The sequence below is a fragment of the Bactrocera tryoni genome, chromosome 4, assembly GCF_016617805.1.
Source record: "Bactrocera tryoni isolate S06 chromosome 4, CSIRO_BtryS06_freeze2, whole genome shotgun sequence".
Lineage (NCBI taxonomy): Eukaryota > Metazoa > Arthropoda > Insecta > Diptera > Tephritidae > Bactrocera > Bactrocera tryoni.
Window position 1 is genome coordinate 13034832 of NC_052502.1, and position 27481 is coordinate 13062312.

The window sequence follows — 27481 nt, forward strand, 5'->3', positions numbered from 1 at the left end:
AAATAGGCAAACAAAGTCATCGGCTAAGTAAATCATTAAAACTCATTTACGAAACATTTGAGGCTGACTTTGTGCGGATTTCGATCTGAAATTTGCCTTTAGGGAGCGCAGTTCGGTGAAATTTCATCTATAAAATGTGTTGAATTAGGCGTATTCGATTCACCACTTCTGTACTTGTTGTATGAGAGTTCTGTTCGGTTTCTTAGAAAATTTTTGGTAAACAAGTTTTAGTTGTGAAGTAGAAGAGTACAGAATAGTATCTGGATACCTCATTTAAGTGTAATGGCTTTTGGGAAACTTTTTTAATCATGAACACAAAGGTCGTGAATTCATCAAAAAATTAATGTTCGAGAGAGATAGCAAAGGATCTTAACATCTCTTATGGATCCAGTCAACACCTTTTGGTTAAGGCTTTAGTTATGAAATTTGTCACTGCTAGACTCGTTCCAAATGATCTGAATCTTTTATGGAAACGTCATCAAAGAGAGGCTACAAAGAAGATCTTTGACAACTTAGCTGAGGATCCTACATTTAACAGACATATCATTACTACTGACAAGACATAGGCTTATGAATATAACGTCAAAACTAGCCATTACTCTGGCGAATGGTCCTCGAAAGATGGACTGAAATAGAAAAATCCCAAAATCCCAAAATCCAGCTAATGAAGGCCATCCCAGACGAAACTTATAACATGTTTTTGGAAAATTTCGAAGGCGATAATAAAGATTTGTATTTAAATACGCGAAAATGACTATTCGATTCGCCACACTCTAAATGATGCCGAACCGAAAACTGTTTTGGTTTGTTATAAGGAAATTGACTTCTTCTTCTTCTTTAGTTACAGATCGCCAGTCGTTCTTCCGTTTCACTGTTTAGTGCCAATTGGAGATTCCAAGTATAATCAGGTTCTTCTCTACCTGATCCTTTCCCCTGTTTTTCTCGGCGGGTACTGCCTCGAATACTCTTAGAGCTGGAGTGTTTTCATCCACTCGGACGACATGACATAGCCAGCGTAGCCGTTGTCTCTTTATTCGCTGAACTATCTCACTGTCGTCGTATATCTCATACAGCTCATCGTTTTTGGACAGCGCCATTCGCCGTAGATAATGCGCAAAGCACCATATATCTCTCCCAGAGTCTTTCTCTCCAAAACTCATTACGCCGGCTCATCAGATGTTGTCGGCGTCCATGTCTCTGTACCATTTAGCAGGACGAGGATGATGAGTAACTTATAGAATTGAGTGTTTGTTCGTCGAGAGAAGACTTTAATTCTCAATTGCCTATTCAGGCAGCAGGTGCTACTGGCAAGGATTATTCTGCGTTGGATTTCGAGGCTGACGTTGTTGCTGGTTTAAATTCTAAGACATGTTTATGATATTTTAAGAGGTTCCAAGACCTTCTAAAAACCTGCTTGACACTCTCACTTTTCAATTTGGAAATATTTATCTCTTTCTACTCCCTCTTACACTTCCAATTGTCTTAAATGAGTTGAATGCAAACTCAAAAATGTTCACACTTTTGTTTCACAGTCTCTTTATTGACATCGAAATCTGCCGTTAAGCTCGAAAAGCCATTCTCTTTCCAACTTCGCTCGGCAAAGTAATAAAATTACGCTCTTTAACACTTTCCTCCGCCAGCCAACGACAGCCTCGTAATTACTAAACGACGCAACAAAATTGTGCCAAGCTTGGAACTGCCGAACCGTACAATGAACATGCACACACTCACACATAAACATTTCGTTGTCGCCTTATTAAAGGATTAAACATTTTAATGGATTTTATGAGCGCCGTCTTTAGCAACACCATCTTATTTAGGTTGCATATGCGTGACAAGCCTACATGCTGCCACACACACTCATACCCACCTACACAAGTGTAATCGCGACGCATTGCCTCCGGGTGCTCCTTGTTTTGCCGTCTTTTGTTATTTTAATCGCTGCTGTGCATGTGGCTGTTGTTTTCCTTGCTTTATTATTTTAAGTGCTGTTGTTGTTATTGTTACTAGCAACTGGTTGCTGTTGCCAGTGATTATAGCTGATGACTTAAGTGTATGCAGTGACATCATTTCGTTGATTATTATTGAGCCGAGTGACGCGCGCTTGGGTGGTTGGGAAGAGTGCCTCGCGATAAAAACTCAGAGGCTTGACTTGGTTAGAAGTTCAACTCTTTTGATTTGTTGAATTATTTTCGCCTCTCTTTGCAATTTTCACCTTTTCTATGAAATCATCAATTCTTTCAGTTCTGTATTTTTTCAGTTACCGTCATTTTAAACACGGGGAATGGGAGTAAATTTTAGAAATGAAAATCTATAGTCTTGTTTAGTTCATCATTAGTTAATGTTAGGGGTGATGGTTACTTCTCTAGAATAGGATCTTCGGATCCTTAAGACTCTATAATGGTCGAGGTCGAAAATGTTACTGAGATAAATATTGCTTTTGGAGTTCGGAGTGCTAGCAAGAGTGAGAAATAGAGGTAGCGGGTATAGCTGAATGTTAAGTTTCGAGAACTTACTGAGCAAGAGAAGGAAAGAAGAGAGTAAGAAGGAAAGGATATGAAGTAGATAGCTAGAGGTAGAGAAAGAGATTGAATGGAAAGAAATATAGAGAAAAAGGGACAGAGAGTGATAGAGAGAGAAAGAGGATTTCTGATCTTCAGAAGCTCATCGCTTCTCTCTGACTTACTAGATATAAAGAGTGTACATATAGGCTTCGGAGGACTAGCTGAGATAGAAAGAGAGAAGTAGAATACTACGAACTGCTCTTCGAAGTGGAGAACTTGCTGAGGGAAAAAAGATAAAGAAAATAAAGAGAGAGATGAAAAGAAGGTAGAGAAAGATATTGAGAGAAACAAAAAAGAAGTAGTGAGAAGGAGAGAACTATAGCATACATTTCGAATTCGAAAATATTTCTGAGCGATAGAAGGAAAAGGTGAAAGATAAAGTGAAAGGTAAATACTATGTAGAAAAAGATAGAGAAAAGCGGGAAGGAAAAGAGATAGAGGGAGAAACAGGGAAAGACAGAAATAAAGAGCGAGCTGATTGGAATCTGAAAATATTAAAGAAACTTCTGCAAGAGTCAAAGATTGAGTGTGAGTTAAAGCGAAGAAGGGAGCTGTCACTTAAATGTCGAATTTGAAGAATTTGCTAAGCGAAAGAAGAGAAGATGAAATTATATATAAAAAGAGAATGAGAGGAAGGGTAAAGAGAGAGAAACGGTGAAAGATATAGATAAAAAACGAAGGGTTTGGATTTTCAAAAAAAAAAAAACAAGCATCGGCAAGCTTCGGAGAAAAAAGCTGAGTGCTAAAGAGTGGAAGAGAGGTAGAGAGAAGAAGAGATCTCTCACTTGCATGTCGAATTCGCAGATTTTGCTGAGCGAAAGAGGTAATGACAGATAGAGAAGAAGAAAGGGAAATAACATAAAGGAAGAGAAAGAGAAAGATGCATGGACCATCAGAGAGATTTTTAGATCTTCAGACAAACATCCCTTATCAAATCGTACAGGCCCTCATGCTGGAATCTAATAAAATAATCTAGTTTAGATAATCTAATTATGTTATCTAATTGAGATCCAAAGGCAAAATATTATAATACCAAAATCATCCACCATCGTCATCTTAAAATGAAATAGTCAGGGAGACCACTATTTGGAATAACATTTCCTTTAATTTTCCAAAGAACGGCTGGAAATAAAAAATTCATATTTTTTTCTAAATACTTACTTACATGTGTATCCCATAGACTCCTTAAGGTTTTGGCAAACTTTTGAGGGTTCGACTTTATAGAATTTTTCTTATATTACGAGGAAAAGCTTGGTCAAGTTGTACACATTTTTCGTTGACAAGAATTATTAATTTCAGGAAGTTTTATGGCGGTAGAATTATTATGTTGAGTCATTTGTTTATGTTAAGCCATTTATGTAAGTACTTAGCGGTGTCTTCATACATTTTAGCTTTATTCGCATTTATATACCATAATATACATATGTGTATACTCGTATATTTATACATACATACTCATATATACATACAAATATACCATAAATACCGTTAAGTGCAACCCATTAGTGATGTTCCTAACACTTGCTAGGGTCCAAAATGGCGGATGATGGCATGGCATTAGGGAATATACTGAAACATACAGACACATATTTATGTCTGAAACCGAAAAATATTTATGCTTGTAATTATGCTGATACAAATGTACATACATTCATGTGAATATGTAGCGGCTTTTACTTGACACTTTTATGCACACATACATATGTGCGTATGTACATGTGTATATTAGATATACTTTCCTTGTCAATGTATGTAACGCACTACACAGTGTGTCTAAAAAGTAGAGAGGAGAAAAGTTTGACGTTTTTAGTGAAAATTACATTAAAATTTTCCACTTGAAGTACTCTTTGTTATGAAAATTGTTGGCACTTTCCTTCAAAAGAGTTCACACGGTTACGCAGACAATATGTACTATATAGACTTGTGCTTGCTCATTTGCGAAAGTAATTTCATATGCATGATCTCGTATAACATTTTTACATATTCAGACATACATACATATGTATGTTAGTACATATACACTTATGCACATAAGGACGCAGTAGGAAATTTTTATATTATTTTAATGATTTCGAATATGCTTTTATAAGCTAAGAATACTGTTTAAAAAATCATGGTCGAAGAATTATTATTTAATTAATGTTAAGCTAATAGTTTAAGAAAAAATAAACGGTAAAGTTTCGGTTCACAAGCATACTTATTCACTTCTAGACCATTTTTCGCTGGCGTTCCCCTAAGCTTCGGTTGTTTTAAAGAGGTTGTATGCAAGTATTAAACTTGATTCACCATAAATTTCTAAAAAAAAAAGCAAAAAAAAACTGCAGTCCCGAAATATCAATATTAAAATCCCGAAATTTCGGGATTAAAAGAGGATTCGTAATATTAAATACTATAAAAGCAGTTTCAAAGTTGAAAATATGTGTTCAACAATACGGAAATTTCGGGATTGAAAACTATTGTGTGTGGAGTTGAGTAATTGAGTAAATTTTGGGATTATAATATATTTCACTATTAAGTTTAAGGTTAGTAATAAACTTGCTGTAGCATAAATTTCTAAAAAATAAAAAATAAAAAAAATAGGAATCCCGAAATATCAATATTAAAATCCCGACATTTCGGGATTAAAAGAGGTTGCGTCATTTTAAAAACAAGAAAAGCAGGTTAGAGGTACAAAATATGTATTGCTAACAATCGAAATTGAAAAGTAGTGTGAGCTATGTAATTGAGTGAAATAACCAGTTTACAGAGATTAAATTTATAGAGAACCCCAAAGTGAAAATCCCGAAAATTCGGGATTATGAAAAGTTCACTATTACATTTAAGGTTAGGTTAGGTTATCACGCTGAAAACCACGAAATTTCGGGACTATGATATTATTCACAAATAAACTTAAAATCAGAGTCCCGACATATCAATATTAAAATCCCGAAATTTCGGGATTGAAAAGTGTGAGTTGAGTAATTGAGTAAAATAACAAAAATCAAAGAGATACAATTTGAAGAGAATAAGAGTGAAAACTCCGAAATTTCGGGATTATAATATACTTCACTATTAAATTTAAGGTTATGTTAGGTTATCAAGGTGAAAACTCCTAAATTTTGAGAACATGATTAAATACGCAAATAAACGTAAAATAGAAGTCCCGAAATATTAATATTAAAATCCCGAAATTTCGGGACTACATATGATATTATATAATACTCTAAAAACTAACAGAAACAAATTGAATGAAATAATGATCCTAAAATTTTTTATAAGAAAGTCTGCTGGCTTGAAAACAAATTCTCACTTGATGGGTACCTTTGAAGAAAATACAATCATGCACTGACGGAGTTCTCTCAATTATCTATATATACATATATACACTTTACTATAAATCAGATTCACGTAGTTACGAACATAGAAACCGCATTCTGAATATAATCTCAAAATCAATGAATAGCATTTCCGACAGGGTCTCTTCTTACAAACATACCAACATGTGTGTGCTGATGTATGGCTGTGTGCGTGTTTTAATGTTCTAAATGAATTTTCAACTTGAATTAATTTACACATGCACGGAGTCCTTGAATCCTTCCACACACACACACACACACACACATACAAATACATAGCTGCGAACAAAAGGGGTTGGGCGCTAAACTTTTTCCAAGCGGAAAGTCAAATTTCAAAATTTCTCAAAAATCATTATGTAACTACTCATGCACACACACATATGCCACACTTGCTAGTATGTGAGTGTGCGGAGCGTGTGTTGCAGCAAGGCGGATGGAGGTGCAGACGAGCGCAGAAGACAAGTGTTGACAAGGCGTTGATGAAATTTCACCAAAAATATATTAAAATTCGCTTAAAAGTGTTGAGCACGTAACCAAACACACACACACATGTATGTAAAAAAGTGAGAGTGTGTGCGTGTGACCCGATTACCGACACACATGCACGCCCAGCACTTTAAGGCGCACACATGCAGTTAAGTAGGTATGATTATACATATGTGTGTGGACGCCTAACAAGTCAGCGCCGTAGCTAACGGTAAAGGGTTATTACCAACACATAATTTACATAAATTTGCCCAACCCGCGCGGCCTAATGGCGAAGGTCCTGTTTCCACATGTTGGCATCTCAAGTGCGCCACTTCCTTTCACGAAGCTACGCAGGCGGTGCACCCCGCCCCCCGCACGCTCTAATGCTACACAAGTAACGAGTATGCGTTGACAGGTTGGCTGTTTGATGCAGGCACCATGGAGATATACCTACACACCCATATATACATACAATCAAACATGCACATACACAGGCTCATATCTGCTTGCTTGTTCGCTGGGAGCAAGCTATGTGGCGGGTCATATTTGCTTGTAGTTCGGCCTCATATGTGATTAAAATTACGATGCCGCGGTAAATTTTCATTATTTTATTTCGCGCGTTGCTCGGGTTGGAGTAGTGGTAGTGTGGGTGGAGCTGACATTCGTGGCAGCCATTTTTCGGCATAAAATATTTAGTGAAAAATTAAATTAAAAATGCAAAAAGGCATAAGAAAAGATGAGAAAGCAACCTTTCGGTCGCGACTTTGAAAAAAAAGAACTCGCGTTTTAGCTTTGAAGCCTCCGAAAGGCGCTTAGATATACCCCCACATACTTACGTATAAATTTATTTTCCTTGTACGTGTTTCAAGTGGCTTAGTCCCTTTTCCTTTTTGCATGCACAAATATGCCTCATTAGTTTATTAATTATTTAAAAATCAATAACATTAACAAAATTCCTACAAAAAGCATTTTTTTGTAATATTTTCAGGAGTAGAAGCTCTAACATACTTGTAAAAGTAATAAATATGTTATATACTTATAAAGGGTGTTCTACTTCCATAGGTTCCCTACTTTTTTTTAAAGAAAAAACACAGAAATTTTAATTTTTGTGGAGAATGTTTATTATCGAAAAGAAAGAACATTCTTTCGCATTTATTTTTTTAAGATTATCTCTTGGTCCATCCCTTAAGTCCAATTTTCGACGGGTAACCGGCGAATGCCACGCGTTATGCTCCAAGGCATGAATCGAAGGGGAATTCTCCGCCCATCAACCGTCCCAAAACGTAAAAGTATTTGCTCAGCGAAGTGTTCTCTCAATAAATCCATTGATTGAAGCCATTTGCGGGAAGTGGCGATATCCTGAGCTTTAGGCATCAAATAGTCGGTTATCATGGCGCGATTGACGGTTACGTTCTCACCGGCATCATTTTTGAAGAAATATGGACCGATGACCCCGGCCCACAAACACACCAAACCGTTGCTTTTTCTAGATGAAATGGCAGCGCTTGAATCTCTTCAGATTGCTCTTCGTTCCAAGTGCGACAATTTTGCTCGTTTACATACCCACTGAGCCAGAAATCCTTGAATAAAATTTAGCTCGAAAACATCTGATCTTTTTGGAACTTTTCAAGAGTCTATAGAGCGAAGCGTTGTCGCTTGGAAAGGTCGAGCGGCTTCAGTTCTCGCACAAGCTGTATTTTGCTTTCTACTTATTTAAGATATCGAAGTAAAATGTGCCAAGTCGTTCCATACGGCAATCTGAGTTGCTGCGAATGGCACGAATCGATTCTCCACGGTCTTCGTGTACACTCTCAGCTACGACTGCTATATTTTCTTCACTGATTGCTGGACGTAGTCTATTCTGTCGAATATTATCCAATAATGAATATTGAGTCTCAAGGTGGGTGATGGCGTTGCGAATAGTACTCTCCGTAGGATGGTTACGTTAACCATAAGTTGAGCGAAGCGTGCGAAACAAATTCATTACAGAAAGTGAATTTTCGTAATAAAGTTGAACGATTTGTAAATGTTGTTTAGGCGTAAGTGATTCCATGTTTCATCATGGAAACAATACTGAACAAAAGTAATATGACAGCTTGTCTCGATTCTCGCATGTTTCGCCAAAAAAGGCTATTGAAAAAAGTACTTTTACTTGGATCACCCTTTGTATAGAGAACTTAGTTAAACTGAGTAGCAGTAGCTTGATTAAGAAGCAACAAACTGCGGATGCCGATGAATAATCAGCGGAGCTCTTCAAATACAGCGCCGATTAACAAATAAAGTACGTCTGTGCATCAATTCTTGTGCAGAATATGGAAGAATGAAGCATATCATCTGCTCGCATCTCATTTATACATTTCTCTATCTAAAAGAAGGCTGAACTCACAAGCGTTGGTGACTAGCATTGAACTTAATATACCATACAATGTTCTGTAGAGGATTCCCCTTCGTGCTGTTTGTTACTCGCTAAGGCTTCTTTATTTTTTTAATCATGTCTCAGGTGGATCAGATAAACCAATATAGCTCTATATTAGATTCTCCCAAAGGTTGGGTGTGTAGTACAAAGTGATTTGCGGATGACATTAACCAAAGAGGGAGATCTTTTTTAAGGAGCACCAGATCAGCCCTACCGATTTTCCTACCGAATACTGTAACTTGACATAAATGTAAAGTTGTTGACCTTAGATAATACAGTATGTTATATTACTACTCTCCGCTTTCAGATCGCCAACTACTTGTATTTTACTAAAAGTGGGTCGGTGATCCACTAGATCGACTGTTTTTATAAGATTTGATTCTGTAAATGACTTGAGAACGAATCGGGTGGTGTCCATTAAGTCTGAACACTCTCACTCTTTCACACCGATTTTAAAAATATAAGTTCCACAAATTACTGAAAGCGTTTTTTAAGCGAGGGTGTTTGGAGCTGTGAAATCGTTATAAAACTGAGTTTCGGATCAATATGTGATTGTCACTGCATGCTATTAACCGAATCCAAAACATGGAAAGAAGCAACGGCAAACTTACGTAAAATGAGCTGATAATCGCATCTGCATCCATCATATTGCCTCAAATTGAATGTCAGAAGCATTTTCCTGCTCCGAGTTCTCAAAACAATGCTGAAAAGTTGAGCAAAAGTAAAGGGTTAATTTCGAGACTGAGATCTACATATGTATTTTAAAGACAAAGAAAAATCATACGGGTGTTGCCTTTTATATTTTGGAATCAAAAACAAAACATCCGTACTGAACGCATCAACAATCTTTTCAGATACGGAAAAACGTTTGGTCTATGAGTTTTTTTTTACGAACGAGTACAAAAGAGAAGTCATTCGGTGCCATGTCAGGACTATATGCTGGATGATTCATCAAATCGTCCGCTTGAGTGCTCAAAAATGCCGTTGTTTCAGTCGATCTGTGAGAGTATTTTGAAGTACCGCTATCGCTGTTTTTAACATTTTACTCGGCCAACGAGTCACGAGTCTTTTTTTGGACGATTGACAAATTATGTAAGATCCAACGAGAATAAATATTTTTAGCGCTCAAATGCCCATGCAATATTTAATGTATGTTATGCTGGTCCCACTAATGCCTTTAGTCGTACTCAGGATAGGTCACCTGCCAAGCTGGCAATATTAGTTTATGCACATCATCAATAGTTTCCGGAACAACAATTGAGTTTGTACGACCTTCACGAAATTTGTTTAGGAAAATTATGTATTTCTAAACAAATTTCGTGTGGGGACTCACTGCGAATGTTGGAAAAGGCTTACGGTGTTTCAATTTAATCAAAACCACAAGCCTACGAGTTGTACAAAAGCCTTCAAAAACGGTCGACAGATTGTTGAAGACATGCCTCGTTCTGGATGATCTTCGACCTCTTCAAATGATGAAAATATTGAAAAAGTGAAGAATAGGCAAGTGAGAGATGGCAAGAGAGCTCGACATCTCTCGCGAGTCCGTTCGAATGATTTTGGTGAATATTTTGGGTACGAAATGGTTCTTGCTCTCGTCCCATTAAAGCTGAATTTTTTTTCAAAAGGAGTACCGTCAACAGGTCTCTTTGGACATGCTTAATCATGCGAATCCAATCCGACATTCACGGAGATCATTATAACAGCCGATCAGATATGGGTTCATGAGTTTGACATGCTAACAAGTCAACAATCATCGAAACGGAGAGAAAAAACGAACCGAAACCAAACAAACCACACCAAAGCCGCTCAAAAATCAAGGAGATGCTCATTGTTTTTCCGATATTCGTGGTTTGGTGCATCATGAATTTGCACCAGAGGAACAGACGGTCAATAAGGAGTTCAATTCGGTCGTATTGAGCCGTTTGCGTGAGAACATCCGTCGAAAACGGTTATTTCCCATATTTTTTTGCATACACACGGGCACATCGCTTCAGTGAATGGCTTTTTCATTTCTCAAATATATACATATGTATATGTTTTTTTCGCATTAACCAATAACAAATTCAATTAACTGTTGATTATTTGCAAACACTTCAGAGCAAATAGAACTCGAAGCACTTCGTTGCTACTCTTAGCAAGCGCCATCGCTTGTTTATTCGACTGTCTACCAGAGCATTTGCTTATTTATTTGACTACAGGGGTTTGTGTCAAGTGTCAAAAAGTGTCTATAACGTTATTATTAGAGATGCCTTTTCCAGCAAGAATTTCGCCTCCATAATTCAAAAGCGTCAAATGATTATTCTTAGATGAGGCAGATGACAGATTTAAACACATTTCTTTATATACACCATTAGGTATACATACATATTTACATATATGTATGTATGTCTGAGTGTTTGTGCAACAACCTCGCTGTGTGTAGGCATGCCCTCCTTGCCCCATTACAATTGGCTTTTCGCACCCAATTGCAAATTTCCGCACCACCAACGCAACACCCGATTTAAAACCGACAAATTCGCACACAAGCACCAACAACAACAGCAGCGATTATAACAGTAATAACAACTAGAGGAGTTGACAACGTGTTACACACAAAAATTTACCGTTACACAAAATGTCAACACACGCAGAGAATGTCAAAAGTGAGACGTGTTGGTTGGGTGTCTCCGTCGCTGTTGTTGTTGTTGTTTCTGCTGCTTGTTGTCGTCTATCAAGTGCGTAGTTAACCTTAAATTCAGCAAAGAAATTTGCACATTTTCCCGAGACGGGCTGGCAAATAATGTTGCGAAGAACTCAATGAATGAGTCAAGGGACGCCGTGGCGTGCGGGCGGCTGGTGTCGGGGTGACAAAGGTTAAACGCCGGCCGGGCGGTGAGGCGAATTTCGCAAATGTTATAAATAATAAGGTGAACAAGTTGTCGGCTGCCTGGCATGTGGCATATGTGGCAGCTGTGTGCGTAGAGCGTTGCCTGGCGGCAACTGCCAACCTTCCTAACCCCAACCCCTCGCAATCTAAGCATTTTGCAAAGTAAGTGTGTGGTAGTTGTTGTTGTTGTGCGTATTAGTATCGCATTGACACGCAAATTGACAAGAAATTGAATCAATGCTGTAATATGTCCTTGGGGGTTGTTGCTGCCCCGGCTCCGTCCTCGTCTTCGCGCTGCTTAAAGCTTGCCGGGTTATATTGGCCGACCGCCGTCTACCGGCTTCCTCTGCCGATGACTTAAAAATTTCATTTTACTTTTTTAAATTGAGTCGCATTGAAGTGTGGCCCGACCCAGCTCGGTCCAATCGAACATCCCCCGGCCGCTTGGTCGCCGCCTGCGTGCCAAATGGCCAGGCCGTCGCGCATACATGTAATATTTAACAAGTGATATAGCATTTGCGAGTCTATTAAATGTGTGTGTGTGTGTGCGAGCTCAATAAAGTTATGAATTCTTAGTGTCGCCGTGGCACTTGCGTGGCATTGTTGTTGCCACTGTATCCTCGTGGGAGGTTAAATTTTCATATCACTTTGTTTGCAATTTTTTATATTCCCTCGGCATCTTTTGCCCTCCTTTATTAGTTGAGCGTGTCAACAAGAATTTATGATTATATATGTATCTATGGCTCTGTATGTCTATGTGCGTGTGTGTGTGTCAGCACCCTTCCTCAGTTGCACACTTTATTATTTGGCTCTACGATTTGTCATCGGTACATGTTTGTTGTGACATTTTTTAAGTTTTGAAATTATTATTAAAAACAGTTCCGCATGTGTTGCCGTTGCACCCTCCGGTGTGGCATGCCTCCTTTGCTTGTTTGATAATGATGTGTGTTAAATTGCTGTGAAAATCAGAAACTTGCCACACGGATAATTGATGGTTTAGTTGCTTAGCTTACTTGCTTGTCAAAGTATCAATATTTTGTTTTTGTGTTTTTTTGAGAGTGAAGGTCGATACCGCAAGCTCTTAACGCGACTTGGAAGAAGTTTGGTGTAGATACCCTAAATAAAGCATACTTTGATTTTTCATCAAGAAAGTGATCCCTGAGTCATCTCTGATTTTAAGCCTGTTAACAATCTAGGTCAAACCATAGAAAGCAGGTATCAAACCATTATAGAGAGTGTTCCATTTCGATATTCTATACTTTTTTTTTTATTAAAAAACACAGAAACTTCAAATTTAATGGGAAATGTTTATTATCATTTGAAAGAATATTTTTTGGCATTTACAAGGTCTGTCGCAAAAGAAACAGAACTTTTTAAATATAACTGTTTCTGGTGGCGCCACCTATTGGTGGGTATATGAAATAAAAAGTTTGATCTCTTGTTGACATTTCGATTTTGAGACAATTGGATAACTACAATCGATGTTATCGATCAAAAAGTGACAGCAGCTTTTGGAGTTAAATATCACCAAAGACTCCATTCATCGCATTTTGATAGATAAATTGGGTCTACGGAAGGTGTGCTCCAAGTTTGTTCCGCACAAATTGACTGAAGAGAAAAAATTGCTACGAATCCAACATTGTAAGGATTTGATTAAGGAGTCGAGAAAGGACATAAACTACAAATATTCGATTGTGACTGGTGATGAAACGTGGTGCTTTCAATATGAAACCGAAAACAAACGTCAAAGTGCCGAATGGAAGCATCCAGATGAGCCATCACCGAAAAAAAGTCGTCTTCAGATGTTAAAAGTAAAGACAATGCTGATTTGTTTTTACGATTCTGAGAGTATTGTACACCGAGAGTTCGTCCCACCTGGCCAAACGATTAATGCTGTGTTTTACCTTAGTGTTATGAAGCGTATTTTGTCACGCATTCGACGCGCTCGACCACAATACCGTGAGACAGGGTCCTGGCGCCTGTTGCACGATAATGCGCCGTGTCATCGGTCGACGCTTGTCACTGATTTTTTGGCCAAGGCCCATAGAGCGAAGCGATGTCGCTTGAAAAGGTCGAGCAGCTTCAGTTCATGCACAAGTTGTATTTTTTATGCTTTTCGGCGCTGAACGAACGGTCTTCGTGTAAACTCTCAGCTACGGCTGCAATATTTTCTTCACTGCGTGCTGAACGTGGTATATTCGGTCGAATATTATCCAATAATGAATGCTGAGTCTCACGATGGATGCTGGTGTTGCGAATAGTACGCTGAGTAAGCCGTTTATGTTGACCATAAGTTGAGCGAAGCGCAAGAAACACATTCTTTACAGAATTTCAATTTTCGTAATAAATTAGAACGATTTGTAAACGTTGTTCAGACGTAAGTCTGAAAACAAAGAGTACTGAACAATTACATGACAACTTGACGCGTTGGCTTGTTAAAAAAAGGCTACCTCTATTAGGATCTGACAAACGAAATTGAGGTGGGCCAGAAACTGGATCAGGCGATCCCTGAGAACTGGTCTGAAGCTCGAATACAGCACTTTGGTTGATATTAATGAATCCATATTATGCATGGTCGGCGTTATTCTGAAGACCATATGGAAATATTATATCGTGACCCTGACTGAAATGTATATATAGTATTTGGTCATACTACCACAAATTTAATTAAACATGTTCAAATTGCATTACCAAATCAAAGGGTGCCTCTTTTCTGATTGAAATGGCAGACATTTTTTCGATCTACGCCTTTCGAAGCTTGAAAAAGTTACCAAAAGTTAATTACGAAGGCTTATTCTCAAGATGGGAATCGTACTTGAACTACTATTTGTGTTTTTTTGTGAAGCCATAAAATATAATTCCTATTTCCAACTTTCGAGTCGAAAAAGCAACTTATTTCTATTCTTACCAGCTCAGTGAGATATTTGCAAGAGTGAGCTGCCAGGTGTAAAGCCTTGATCTCGCAAAAGCGCAACAATCAAGAATGAAGTATTGAGAAATTGATTCTACGGGTTCTGGCATCTGCCGCTGGTATCCAGTTTCTGCCTCTGGTATCCAGTAAGATTCTCAACCTTCCAGCGTGGACGCCAAAAGGTACCTGTTAGACCTGTTAGCACCCCCAGTTCAAGAGAGAGGCTATCCTTACTGATGGCAAAGTGCTAACTGGCCTTCTTGCGTTCGACCTTAGGTTAAAAGAAATCGAGGGTAGTTTAGTGTTGGCAGAGTTTCCGCGTATCGCACTAGACAGTAGTAGAACACATTAGGAGAGTGGAGCACCAAGCCGTTTGCCGCTTTGTAGTCACATTCCGCTATGGCCAGGCACTCTTACTAGTCTTATCACAAAGTGACTCGCTGCCCTTGGTAGCGAGGTTAGGCAATTCTGAAGCAGCGATTAGTGAACTTAAGGCTAGTATTGTCAACCAACTAACAGTTTGCATTGCCACTTCTTTGCACGCCGGAGTAAAGCTTTAAGAAACCCCTTAAAAAATTACTGATTCTTATTTGCAATTTATAATATCGAAAAATTCGGAGAGTCAGAAAGCAATATACAGAATTGCAAATTACCTAGATCATTTGACTATTGCATGCCTGGCTTTCGTCGCCGAGTCTTCCGAAGTTGAACTTCATTCAAAATATTAAGAGACGAGTTTTGGTGAAATTGAGGATGTGCATCTGAAAAATAACGCCAATGCTGTAGTAACCGACACTCAAATGATCGTTCGATTTCTCCTTGTTAATGTGAACGATCGAAGTTCCAGGAATCAGTTTTTTTTTTTTAATTTTGCTAATAAAAATTTTGGGCCTAAAGGTGGCGATTTTCCATTGCGAAAGAAGTATGGCATATTTTTATAATCAAAACTTTCAGATTGTGCTTCGAAGTTAGCCGATATCTCAGAGATTAAAACTGAACTGAAAGATCAACTTATTCGGTATCAATCAGTCGGCTATGTCTAAGGACATCTCGAAGCTCATTTATATTTTGAGAATGTTGTACCCCAGTCTTCGTCTTCATAATTAAAAATCACTATTTGAGTACTATAGATCGAAATATATCCGTACTAACCAAATTCACTTAACACTATATATCATAATTCATGAAACTTTTGAAGAAAGCTCGCTATTTTTAAATTTATTTTTTTACCATAGAAGTTGTCTAGAGGTCTTCAAAATTAGTTTATGCTCAGTCTAACGATTGCTGCAACAATACTACTTTTTATGAGTAGATCCTCTACTAGTGGTTGTCTCACATACATATACCAATTAAGTATTAGAGACATACTTTAAGGCGTGTTACAATCATATTGTCCATACTAACTAGTTATTGACACATCGTCAATACTTTTATTGTTATGTTCAAATATTTATACTGTATTAATGAGAGTTAGTGGCTTTTGAAGTCACATTCCCAAAATATTGGCTTAAAATTCTCAAATTTATGCGTTTTCTATTAGAAAAATTTTACTGAGAACAAAATTATAACCCAAAAGAAACTTTAATATTCCGAGCACTCAGACTCAGACTCACTTATAGACTAGTAAATTCGTTTAAATTTAAATTTAAGTTTTTCCTCTCTCTCCACAAGGACTCCTAAATAGTTCCTTTAAGCCAGCCAGACACCGCATTATCATTTCTTTTTATTCCACAACTAATATACTTACATATACATAGAGACATAAAACTAATTTTATATACTTGCCAGCTGCGAGTACATGCCACCGAATGTGATACCCGAAATGGGTGGGTAGCCAAAAGAGCCGAATAAGTGCGAATGCAGCAACAAAAAGCCAAATAATGTGACCAAAAAAGCCAAGAACCTCTCCAGTAAACACACACACACACACACATACACATAAAAATACAAAAAAGTGTGGACATAAAAAGCAAAAAGTTGTAAATAAAATAAAATAAGACAACGAAATGATAAAATTTTATGGGTTGTACTTGTGCTCGCTCGGCGTGTGTTGTGAGTGGATCGTAGTGTTGCACGGCGATGGCTGCTGTGTTGCACTTGTCGTCTGGCAAGCCGAGGCGGCGGCAGCAAAGGCCATACTCGCCACCAATAGATGTCTAAGTAGGTGGTTTTCAGCAAAACTACAAAGCATTCGCTGTGTTTGCAGCAACTGCGGTCGCTCTCGCTCTGATTGTGGTTGCTGCGCTGCGCTGCGCCTCGCTCATATTTGCGGTCATGCGCATTTATTGAGTGAGCGCACACAAGAATCAGCTGTTTCGTTGGCTGTTGAGTAGAGTTGAGTGAGTGGCATGCGCTTCACTCAATTGCCGTGCTGTTGAGTGTCTCCTCAGCTGGTGGTTGTGGCATTTAAGGGGTGTTTGTGGAGAAAAGTTGAGGTTGTTATGGAAATGTGGTGGTGGCATGTGGTTGCGATTAACGGCATGACAGGATAATGCGCTGCGGCATTGAGTGTGATTTTTGAGTGGAATCATATTTCAAGATGTGGTGAATTTGCGGCTAAGAAACTTGCGGCACATAAGAAAAGCAAGCGACTAAATGCCGACGGTAAAAGTGAGTTGATGCACGGAAATTATGGACCATTTTAGGGATTTCTGAAAGCACTATTTGAAGGTTAATATTCTTAATTAAAAAATAAATAAATATTAAAATAATAAATAAACAAGAAAAAATTTTAACTTCGGAAGCTAATATGCCCTTCACAGGTGCATTTCTTTTAGTAACTATGTGCCCAGGTTGTATGGCAGCTATACGCTATAGTAAGCCAATCTGAAGAATTTTTTCGGAGATTATGTTATTACCTTAAGCAGTAATCCATGTCAAATTTCGGGAAGATACCACGTCAAATGCGAAAGTTATCCATACAAGAACTTGAGTCCGATCGTTCAGTTTGTATGGCAGCTATATGTTATAGTGGTCCGATATGAACAGCTTCTTGAAGAGAAAATGACGTTTACAAAATTTCAAAACGATATCTTAAAAACTGAGGGACTAGTTCGTATATACACAGACAGACAGACGGACGAACATGGCTAAGTCGACTCAGCTCAACATACTGATCATTTATATATATATATATATAGGGTCTCCGACGCTTCCCTCCGGGTGTTCCATCGTGATAAACTTAATATACCCTGTTCAGGGTATAAAAATTGGGTGGTGGTAATATTAAGAAAATAATAATATATGTATATACGAAGACGGACATAGCAAAATTGACTCAAAACATCATTCTGAACTTAATTAAATGCTTAGCGAGGGAGCTCCATAAAATACCAGTGTTTATTGATGGTATGGCTTAGGTAGCTAGGGGGAAGCATCAAAAGCCGTAGTGCGAACTTCAATCCGCTAAACCTAATCTACTCCCGGTTTCAGACTTTCACACGGAACCACCTGTTTAAGTATCACTTCGTGTGAGTGATAAGATATTTAAGTCTCTTTCTACTGATGAACGCCTAATCTGCTCTTTATGTCTGAGTTTTGTCATGATTGAGGCTACATACATACTCAGAGTCTTCAAAGCACTCTGAACACATCGGACTAATGTCGTGCTGGAATATATACAGGTAGCTTTCAAAGCCCCCATGTCCACTTAGTACTTGAGTTAGGTGGAAATCCAAGTCCTCATATCATCTGTCGATGCCCGAAGGCATGTCCGGTATCAGTTTGTAGGTCCATCGTCCTTTGAGTGAGGTTTGCCACTGCTGCTGCCATATTGTGACTCTTTCTCTTCTTCTGGCTGCTATAGACGGCTGTGTTAACTTGTATACCCGCTCGTGTTCGTCACGCTTAATGTCAATGGGCATTATACAAGTATTAGCTATTACGTCGGCAGCATCACAAGTATTTATAAGCAAGACTTCTCTCTTTTGTTCAGCCAGTTCTAAACACATTGAGAAGAACCATTGTCTTAGACCGTTTATGCACTCATTACATTACTGCAATTTTTGATCATATGGTGAATACAATCAAGGTCGTAGATCACGCCACGACGAATTTCGTGAATGTCGTCTAAAATCAGTTCTATGGCTGCTGTGCACAGACTAATATTGCCAGTTCGTCACGTGACCTATCATGAGATAGAGGCCACCACATAGGCACCTACATTACCTTACATTCATTTGTTTGCCAGTTGTCTTTCAATAAACCAGGAAAACCAACCTTCAAAGACTGAAAAAGATTCCACGCAGCGGCAATTTCAGTTTGGGGGACAAGAAAAAAAATCACACGGAGCCAAACCTGGTGAATATGGTGGTTGATCGGTGATATTCATTGCGTTTTTGGCTTTAAATTCGGCCGCAATCGTGGCTCGATGCGATGGTGCATTATCATAGCGTGAAAGCCATTAATTGATCTTCCACAATTCGCGCCATTTTCGAATGATGTTCTCACGCAAATGCCTCAGTACAGCCAAATAAAACTCCCTATTGACCGCTTGACTCCCCAGAACAAACTCATGATGCACCAAATCATGAATATCGAAAAAAAACAATGGGCGTCACCTTGATTTTGGAGCGACTTTAGCGTGGTTTTTTGATTTCTACTCATTTTTTCCGATGATTGTGGACTTGTTGGCGTGTCAAACTCATAAACCCATGTCTCATCAGCAGTTACTATGCTCGCCATGAATGTGGGATCGGAATTCGCACGATCAAGCATATCCAAAGTTACCTGTTTAAGGTACTCTTTATGAAAAAAGTTCTGCTTTATCGGAACGCGTTGAACAAGAACGCGTTTCATACCCAAAATATTCACCAAAATCATTCGAACGGATTGGCGAGAGATGTCGGGCTCTTTTGCCATCTCTCTAAGCCCTTCACTTTTCTAATATTTTCATCAGTTGAAGAGATCGAAGGTCTTCTAGAACGTGGCATGTCTTCAACGATCTCTCGACAGTCTTTGAAGGCTTTGTACTACTCATAAGCTTGTATTTTTGACAAAACCAAATCACCGTAAGCATTTTCCAACATTCCCAATGATTCCGCATACATATCGTATTTTTATTTTAGACATTTACACCTTTTAAGACCTGGAATTTGGTACTTTTGGCATTAATCCTAGAAAAATGTTAGCTATTCGTTCATAAAAATAGTTGGCAGTGAAAAATCTCTAACTATAAGCTAGTTAAAAAATCCAATTACTTATTTATTAAACTTTTAGAGCAATTGTTCATAACTAAAATTATTAAAAAAATGTTTTTATATTTTTCCAAGCAGAGCTTGTGTGATTTTCCTTCCTTCAAGCAGGAAGCAAAGCGCTTTGGCCACATTTTTCTAAGTAATTTAAATTTTATTTTCCGCATTAAAAACTAATTCCATTTAAAATAAGTTTCTTCACACATTTCCTCAAATTTCAATCTACGCCTGCACACATATAAACACACGCATACACATGCATGAAACTTCACCATAAATCCGTGTATTTCTGCCACTTTTATTGCACCGTAAAATATTCCATTTGTGGGTGTATCTAACCCACACATCGATCCCCACAAAAGGGATAATAAAATAAAATTTCATAAATAAATACAAAAAATGAAAAACGAAAGCAAAGAAGGCAAAAAAACGCCAAAAAACGTCAGAGAAAATGTGAACCAACCGAAAGCAGGCATGGAACTTTCGGTTGGTCGGTTGGTTGCTGGTTTGGCTGGAGCCACACCAGTTTGTGGGGCGAGCTGCTACCAATTTGTGTTGGAATTCTGTGGCATACATCGAGCAGTCACACACACAGAGCAACACATATGAGTATATACACAGGCGCATGGCTGCCTGGCCGGTAGGGGCCGCAGCGGCAGTGGCGGCGGAGGCGGCGGCAGCATCGCTGTTTGGGACATTAATGTATACAATTACCACCACTACTGCTGCCACAAAATGCCACCACAGTCACACAGTCAACTGGCGGCGGCTGCCGACCGAACGATTGTCCGACCGCAGCGCCGCAGCGCAGCTAGAAAAATGCCAGCAGTGGCAGACCGTACACACACAGAGCACATAGCGGAGGCAATAAGACAGCGGCAACTGAGACTCGCGTCGATGAGATGGCTGCCAGTGGCAGATTTGGCTGCTCCTACAGCAATAGCAACAACAGCAACAAGATGCCATGTTAATTGTGCTGGTGGCGCAGGCAGGCAGTGGCAACAATTGTCGAAGGCTGTGACACACTGCAGTCTAACTCCATGTTTGTGTGAGTGTGTGTGTGTGTGGCATGTGAAAGCAAAAGCAAGAAAGCTCTTTGCGGCGCACCAATGGGACCACGTTATGCCCCGTCGGCTCCACCGCCAACAAGCAACAAAGCCAACACACACATAACGGTGCTGCCGACGCAAACAATTCAGCTACCAACAAAATATGCGACACGACAGCGACAACGAGACATCGACGACCCACATTTTCACAATCGAACACATACATACATGCATATATTTATACATAATTTAACGTATGTGTTTGTGGTAGCATCTCTCGCCGCCACCAATGCCACCGCCACTACCACGTTGGCACTGCACCCTCACACCCAACCGTGCATTTGTATACACAGCCTAACCACGAAGAAGGCTTAAAAGGCAGCCGAAGTATGGCGAGCTCACATGCGACCGAATTGTCGTGTCAGTCGCTCTATATGGTTCCCCGCCCTCTGTGATTTTTCTATCTCTCTCACTGCCGTTGCGCTGCGCTCCTGCTCCAACCCACTGGCGGAGCCGAAGAACACAACACAAACTGCGACCAACGTGGCTAACCCTTTATCGCACATGGGTTTCCTTACAGGACCGCATATTTAAGGTTTTAGTGGGAGTGCAAGCAAAGCCACTGCCATTGCAAACTTGGCTAATATCTACACTCACACACACATACACTCATATATACACGAGCTGGCAAGTGGTTTGTACGAATTCATACTCAGGCATTAAACTCAAGTGTCGTACTCGTATTTCTGTGGTATCAGCGGCAGACTCTTTGCCAGCACTGCCTTAGCCGCCGAAGTGAGTGCATAGCATTCACTCGTGAAAAGTTTGTCGATAAAGCGGTTCGGTGGAGGTTGCGTGGACCTCTTCACACTTTTGGTGATTTACTGTTTCGAATTAGAACTGATAGACTTTCTAGGAAGACATACTGTCCGGAAACTTTCAATTCTTGGTTGCTTTTAAAAATCATCTATATTTGATGTTAGATGAGTAGTTAGAAAAGATATTCACGGGGCAGTCATTTATCGTCCTGCTTTCTATGTACCGAGGATTTTGGGTGAAGCTGCCGGTTTTATAAAGGTTTGTCTCTACTGCAGACTCCAAACAGATCCATTTTAAAAAGTCTTGTTTCTACTACGGATCATAATCAGAGATAACATTACGCAGAGTTCTCTAGGTATGTTCTTATTCATTCTGACCAGGACAAGTTCTTTCAAGAATAGCAGACATGATTCAAGTTTACCCCAGTCAAAAAAACCGGTTATAGCCGAGTTTACAACAGCGCGCCAGCCGTTCTTCCTTTCCGCTGCTTGGAGCCAATTGGAGATTGCAAGTGAAGCTATGTCCTTCTTCATCTGGTCTTCCTCTTCCTCTGCTTCTCTCGGCGGGTACTGCTTCGTATACTTTCCGTGCTAGAGTGTTTTCACCCATTCGGGCAACATGACCTAGTCAGCATAGCCGCTGTCTCTAAATTCGCTGAACTATGTCAATATCGTCGTATATCCCGTACAGCTCAAGGTTCCATAGAATGCAATACTCGCCATTACCAATGCGCATAGGACCATAAATCTTCCGCAGCACTTTTCTCTCGAAAACTCGTAAGGTCGATTCATCCGATGTTGTCACCGTCCATGTCTCTGCAACATAAAGCAGGTCGGGAATAATGAGTGACTTATAGAATTGGATCTTTGTTCGAAGAGGGAAGACTTTACTTCTCAAATCCCTACGCAATCCAACTCGTACATCTGAAACTGAAATAACCGATTCAAAGCCTGTATTGTGAGTACCTTGTTGTTGTAAAAGTTGGCTGAATGAACCAAAGTCAATTTCGTTGAGGCCTGACTCTAGAAGAGGCAAGTTTCAAGTATCTGAGAATTTTATATTTCAAGTTTGGGTCATAAGGGGTAACTATAAGCGTGAGGTGCTTTTAAAGCATGAAATAAGCTTTTATCATCTCCATATTATTTTGGGTTGTACTAAAATTAGCTATAAACCATAATAGTGAACTAGGATCTTTGGTATTACGTTGCTGGGAAAATGTAACTAAATATTTTGTAGTTGCTGTGATCAAGTCTTCGATATCTTAAAGACTCCAATAATGAAATGTGGACCTCTCCATTTCTTCTCTGTGGATCCAATTCAATAACGAGAAAAAACATTTTCTTCATGGAATGAGTCGAACATATGCATATAGAAGGTGAGTGTGGTACATGACTTCCGCTCAGTGTTATGTTCCAGTATTCTTTTTAGAATCAAAGAGCTCATTTCGGGCTCTGACGAGCCAACGCGGTTTTCTTTCCTGTAAATGGTTAATTAAAGTATCTTATGAGGTCAAAAATAGTTATGATAAAAAAACCACCTCTGAACCGTTGCTACAGCAGTCGGAATGACATAAACGGAACGGAGTAGCTTTTGTGTATTACTAAAGACTATCAATTGGCAGCATTCCCCAAGCTAACCACAGCGGTTCTGTTTGATAATCTACATTCTATAACAACTTCAAATATTTTTATTAAATATATCATGTTTTCGCCACATATTACATTCATATTTCGAATTTTCCAGGTTTCGCACACCATCTCGTCGGCATGCATAGTCACTTGCATGCGCCCGATTGGCGGGCGTTGAGCAACCCAGCGGCTTTGGCGCGACCGGCCTTTGCGCACGGCGCAGCATTCTTTCATCACCAGCATCCCGCTTTCCAGGCGCACAACATCGTTGGCAATTTGGAACGGCATGGACTGCGGGCGCTAAACGGTACGATAACTGTTACAATATTTTTGATTTGTCTTAAAAATTTTTTTTTCACACTCCGCAGAAACCCATCCTCAACTAACACAACTGCGCCAATTATCAGCGGCACATAGCACCACCAGTCCCGAGGGTTCGCCGACAACCACAACAATTAATTTGGGCACACAACCGACATTAACCATATCGCCGCCTTTGACCACGACCAACAGTGACAACGATAACAATAACAATATAGATGCGGGTTTCGAAAGTGATAGCATTTCGGTGACGGGCTCGTCCAAGAAGACGTCCTCTTTGCACGAAGACGACGATGGACGTAGCACTTCACCACCATCGAATAGCGGTTCCGCCAGTGGTGGTGGTGCCTTCACATCGCTCATACAACGTAACGAAACGCTGCGCAAAAATGAACTGCTCAATGGCTTCGCATCACAATTCTCACCCGCAGCGAATAGCTTCAATCCCGCTTTGGCGGCACAGCTTTTCCTACAGAATCCGCTTTTGCCGCAACCGAGTCAATGGCTGTATACGCAACTGTATGGCAACTACAGTGAGTTTCCCTGGTTTCGTGGCGCCGGTACTGCTGTTGCTGATGGCCTAACGTCATCTGTACCCGGTACGGTAGCAGCCGAAGTGCCGAATGTAACGAGTCTAACAGCCACGGATGGCGCTAGTGATGGCGTGAACTTGGTAAAGCGTTGCGTAACGTTAATCTCGCATTCACCCGGTGTGGATAATGCGAATCCGAATGATTCACCGCCCGTTACCTCAACGCGACACTCACCAGCGCTTGTCGAGACCATCGATCTGGACGATGTGAGCACCACATCACGTACTGAGCTGTGGCGCAGTGAGTTCGGACCGATACGTTGCCGTACACCCAGAGCGACGGACGTGTGGCGTCCATACTAGCGGCTGCGTAACGCCATGGTGACGGCGTTGGGCTTGCAAGTGCTCGTAGAGCAGAAAGTTGAGACTCACGAAGAACTGCTGCTCGACACGAAGCAGTGATATTGAGTGTTTCGGGTGGAGTAGTGCACCGGTTGATTGAAAAGTGTAATGAAGGAAGAGCAGTTAGTTTTCATATCGTATTTTAGCGCATGCCAGTTGGCGGTGAGGTGACGAGGTTGCGAGATTTTAAGCTGATTTCATGTAAAATAAATATGTAATTAAAAAGTTCTAGAAATGTACTCGCTTAGAGTATGTAAATGGTGGAGAAATTTAACGTTTTATAAAACGAAGAAAATCACATATCGAATTTATTAAAGCAAGTAATGTAAAATCAATATAAACAAATTATATTACCGTTATTATTAAGAACGTAATCAAAATTTCACTCTAACTGTTAAGTTAAGTTTTAAGTTTAAGCACATTTGAGTCACGTGTACATGTATATAGAAGGTCTATTATGTTTTGTAATTCTAGTCTAGAATGCATACATAAGCATTTCAAGTACATAATGTGGCATATGTACAGTTATATGAAGTAGTAATGTAAAAATTTTAAATTATAACGATTTCATAAGTATCTCATAGTGCCGTTAGCTGCTGGAGTAACCCAGTTCGCTACGAGCAATAGTTTAAGGTATTCTGTTGATATTTATAAAAATACAAAACTCAAAAGATCCAATAAATATATATAGATTTCAAGCAAGCCCCATTCTAAAGATGCAAATATTTGTTTGATTTTGAGCGGATATAAAAGAAAAATGAATAAGTTTTGATTTAATAAGTGGCGAATCGAACAAGCAATGGGCAGTAATAAAATATAGTCGCATAATCAATTCTTTGAGAGTGTTGAATCGAACAAGCAAGTTGCTTGACTGAAATAGCAACCGCTTACATCACTTTAACAAAGTTCTCTCATGTTATCTTTTAAGAAACTAAAACGAGTGGCTTCAGTATACATAAGTTTGCCGAAGTTCCTATGCATTAAGTGGTTGCATAGGTTTCCACGGAATAAAGAACTTGAAAATTAAAATTTCAGTGAAAATTTCGCGACAATTTTTTTCCAAATAATAATAAATTCTGCGTCCAAGTCTTTAAGAATTACATCTCAAAGTCTTCAAAAAAAGCAGTTTCGAGATCGCAACAGCTCGAAACCACAACAGTTTCGAAACCGCGTTTAAAGACGGCGCACTTCGCTTAGCTAGCTTCAAGCACACAAGTTCTCAAGGCTACATCTCCGAAACTATTACTCGGTACAACTTGAAAATTTAAGACAAAATTCCGGAGGTATTGTAAAATTTAAAAAGACAAAAAAAAAATTGATTATTTAAAACCCGTAAACCCATGTAACCACTTAAGCAAAGAGAACAGGGACAATTGGGAGATATGTAAATCAGTTTATATAGAAGATAACACCTTTCGTTCTACTTAAAAAGTATGTAAACTGTGTATCTTTATATGCAGCCTGGGAAATAATCTAAAAAATATAGTGGAAACGGAAAAATGAAAGATAGAAGTGTAATCGAAACCACAGAAGCGCAGAAGAAAAATAGAGATTCAAGGTTATTGAAAGAAGGACAGGACATAGCAGCTGTTCTTAGTCTACCATAATATATAATAGCAATAAATAAGCCTTCACTATACTACCTCAAGTATCCCGCTTAAGCTGGGTATATTTTCCATCTGTAGCTTTTGCTCATAAGAAAATATTTCACAGAACTTTATTTCAACTTTGGAACAGCACTTTCCCCCTCTAAGTTTTTGGTCAACAGAAAACATTTTTTGCACGAAATTTTATCTGAACTTAGACATAGAGGTTTTACCCTTGAGCTTTTGGTCAACTGAAAAGTTTTTCCAAGAAAGTCTATTTCAACTTTGGAATATAAAATATGCACTAGGAACTAAGTTTGTATTATACGGTAGTCATAGTCTCGTCTGGAAACCTTTAAAAAATACGCTGAAAGAAAAACAAGTCGTCCCAAGGAAAGAGTTGACGACAAATTTATTAATCAGGCTCTACAAAATTATTAGGCCATTTAACGGGTACTTTTACACTTTCAGCATCATAGTTTTGAGCCCAGCTCAATTGGTTACATATCATTGATATACAAAAACTCTAAAATAGTAGAGGATCTATTGATTTTGCGTTGTCGGCACGAATATTCAGATCTAACTTAAAAAACAGTTTTCAGTGAATAGTTTGCTGATTGAGAACATACGGAGCATACTCTGGTAGGACCCAAAGTGGTGATCTAGCGGCTGATGTTCAGAGCACAAACACTAAAGTTATGGAGGAAACATATCTTCAGCCTGCTGAACGGACCCGTGAAAGGAAGATCAACACACACCACTCCTTCGTCGATTTTAAAGATGCCTTCTCCGATAGGCGGAAGGGAAGTGCCTCTATGCCGCTATGTCTGAACTTGATATCCCCATCAAACTATTACAAAGGACCTCTCCGAACCGTTCGAGATCAAACGAGGTTTCAGACAAGGCTCCCTATATAGTGATTTCTTCATTCTACTGCTGGAGAAAATAATTCGAGCTTAGATCGATAAGGTACAATCATCATCGTACGCCGATGATATTGATATCATTGGTCTCAACCACCGTGTCGTTAGTTCTGCCTTCTAGAGACTGGATAATGAAGTGAAGTGAGAGTCGTTGATAATTTCGTCTTGGAACCAGTATCAACACCAACAACAATATCAGCCTTGAAATCCAACGCAAAATCACTCTTGTCAACAGCCGCTACTTCAAACTGAGTAGGGGATTTAAAAGTTTATACTCTGTAGACGACCGAAGACAAAACTCTACAAGTCGCTCATCATTCCCGTCCTGCTATTTGGTGCGGAGGCATGGACAATGACATCTTCTGATGAGTCGGACTTAGGAGTGTTCGAGAGAAAATCTGTAAGAGATATACGGCGTCCTTGACATAGTTCAGCGATTCAGGCGACAGCGGCTACGCTGGCTAGGTCA

General features: G+C 39.3%; 1 protein-coding gene across 3 annotated transcripts in view; it reads left to right on the forward strand.

The window, feature by feature from the left end:
- Positions 1 to 25215, forward strand: part of LOC120775754 — an 86813-nt gene extending 61598 nt beyond the window's left edge. For all 3 annotated transcript variants that reach the window (XM_040106082.1, XM_040106084.1, XM_040106083.1), the window contains exons 5-6: positions 23364 to 23555; positions 23617 to 25215. In XM_040106082.1, coding sequence (XP_039962016.1) covers positions 23364 to 23555; positions 23617 to 24464 — 1040 coding nt within the window. In that variant the 3' untranslated portion in view covers positions 24465 to 25215. The remainder of the gene's footprint in view (positions 1 to 23363; positions 23556 to 23616) is intronic.
- The last annotated feature ends 2266 nt before the right edge of the window (positions 25216 to 27481 follow it).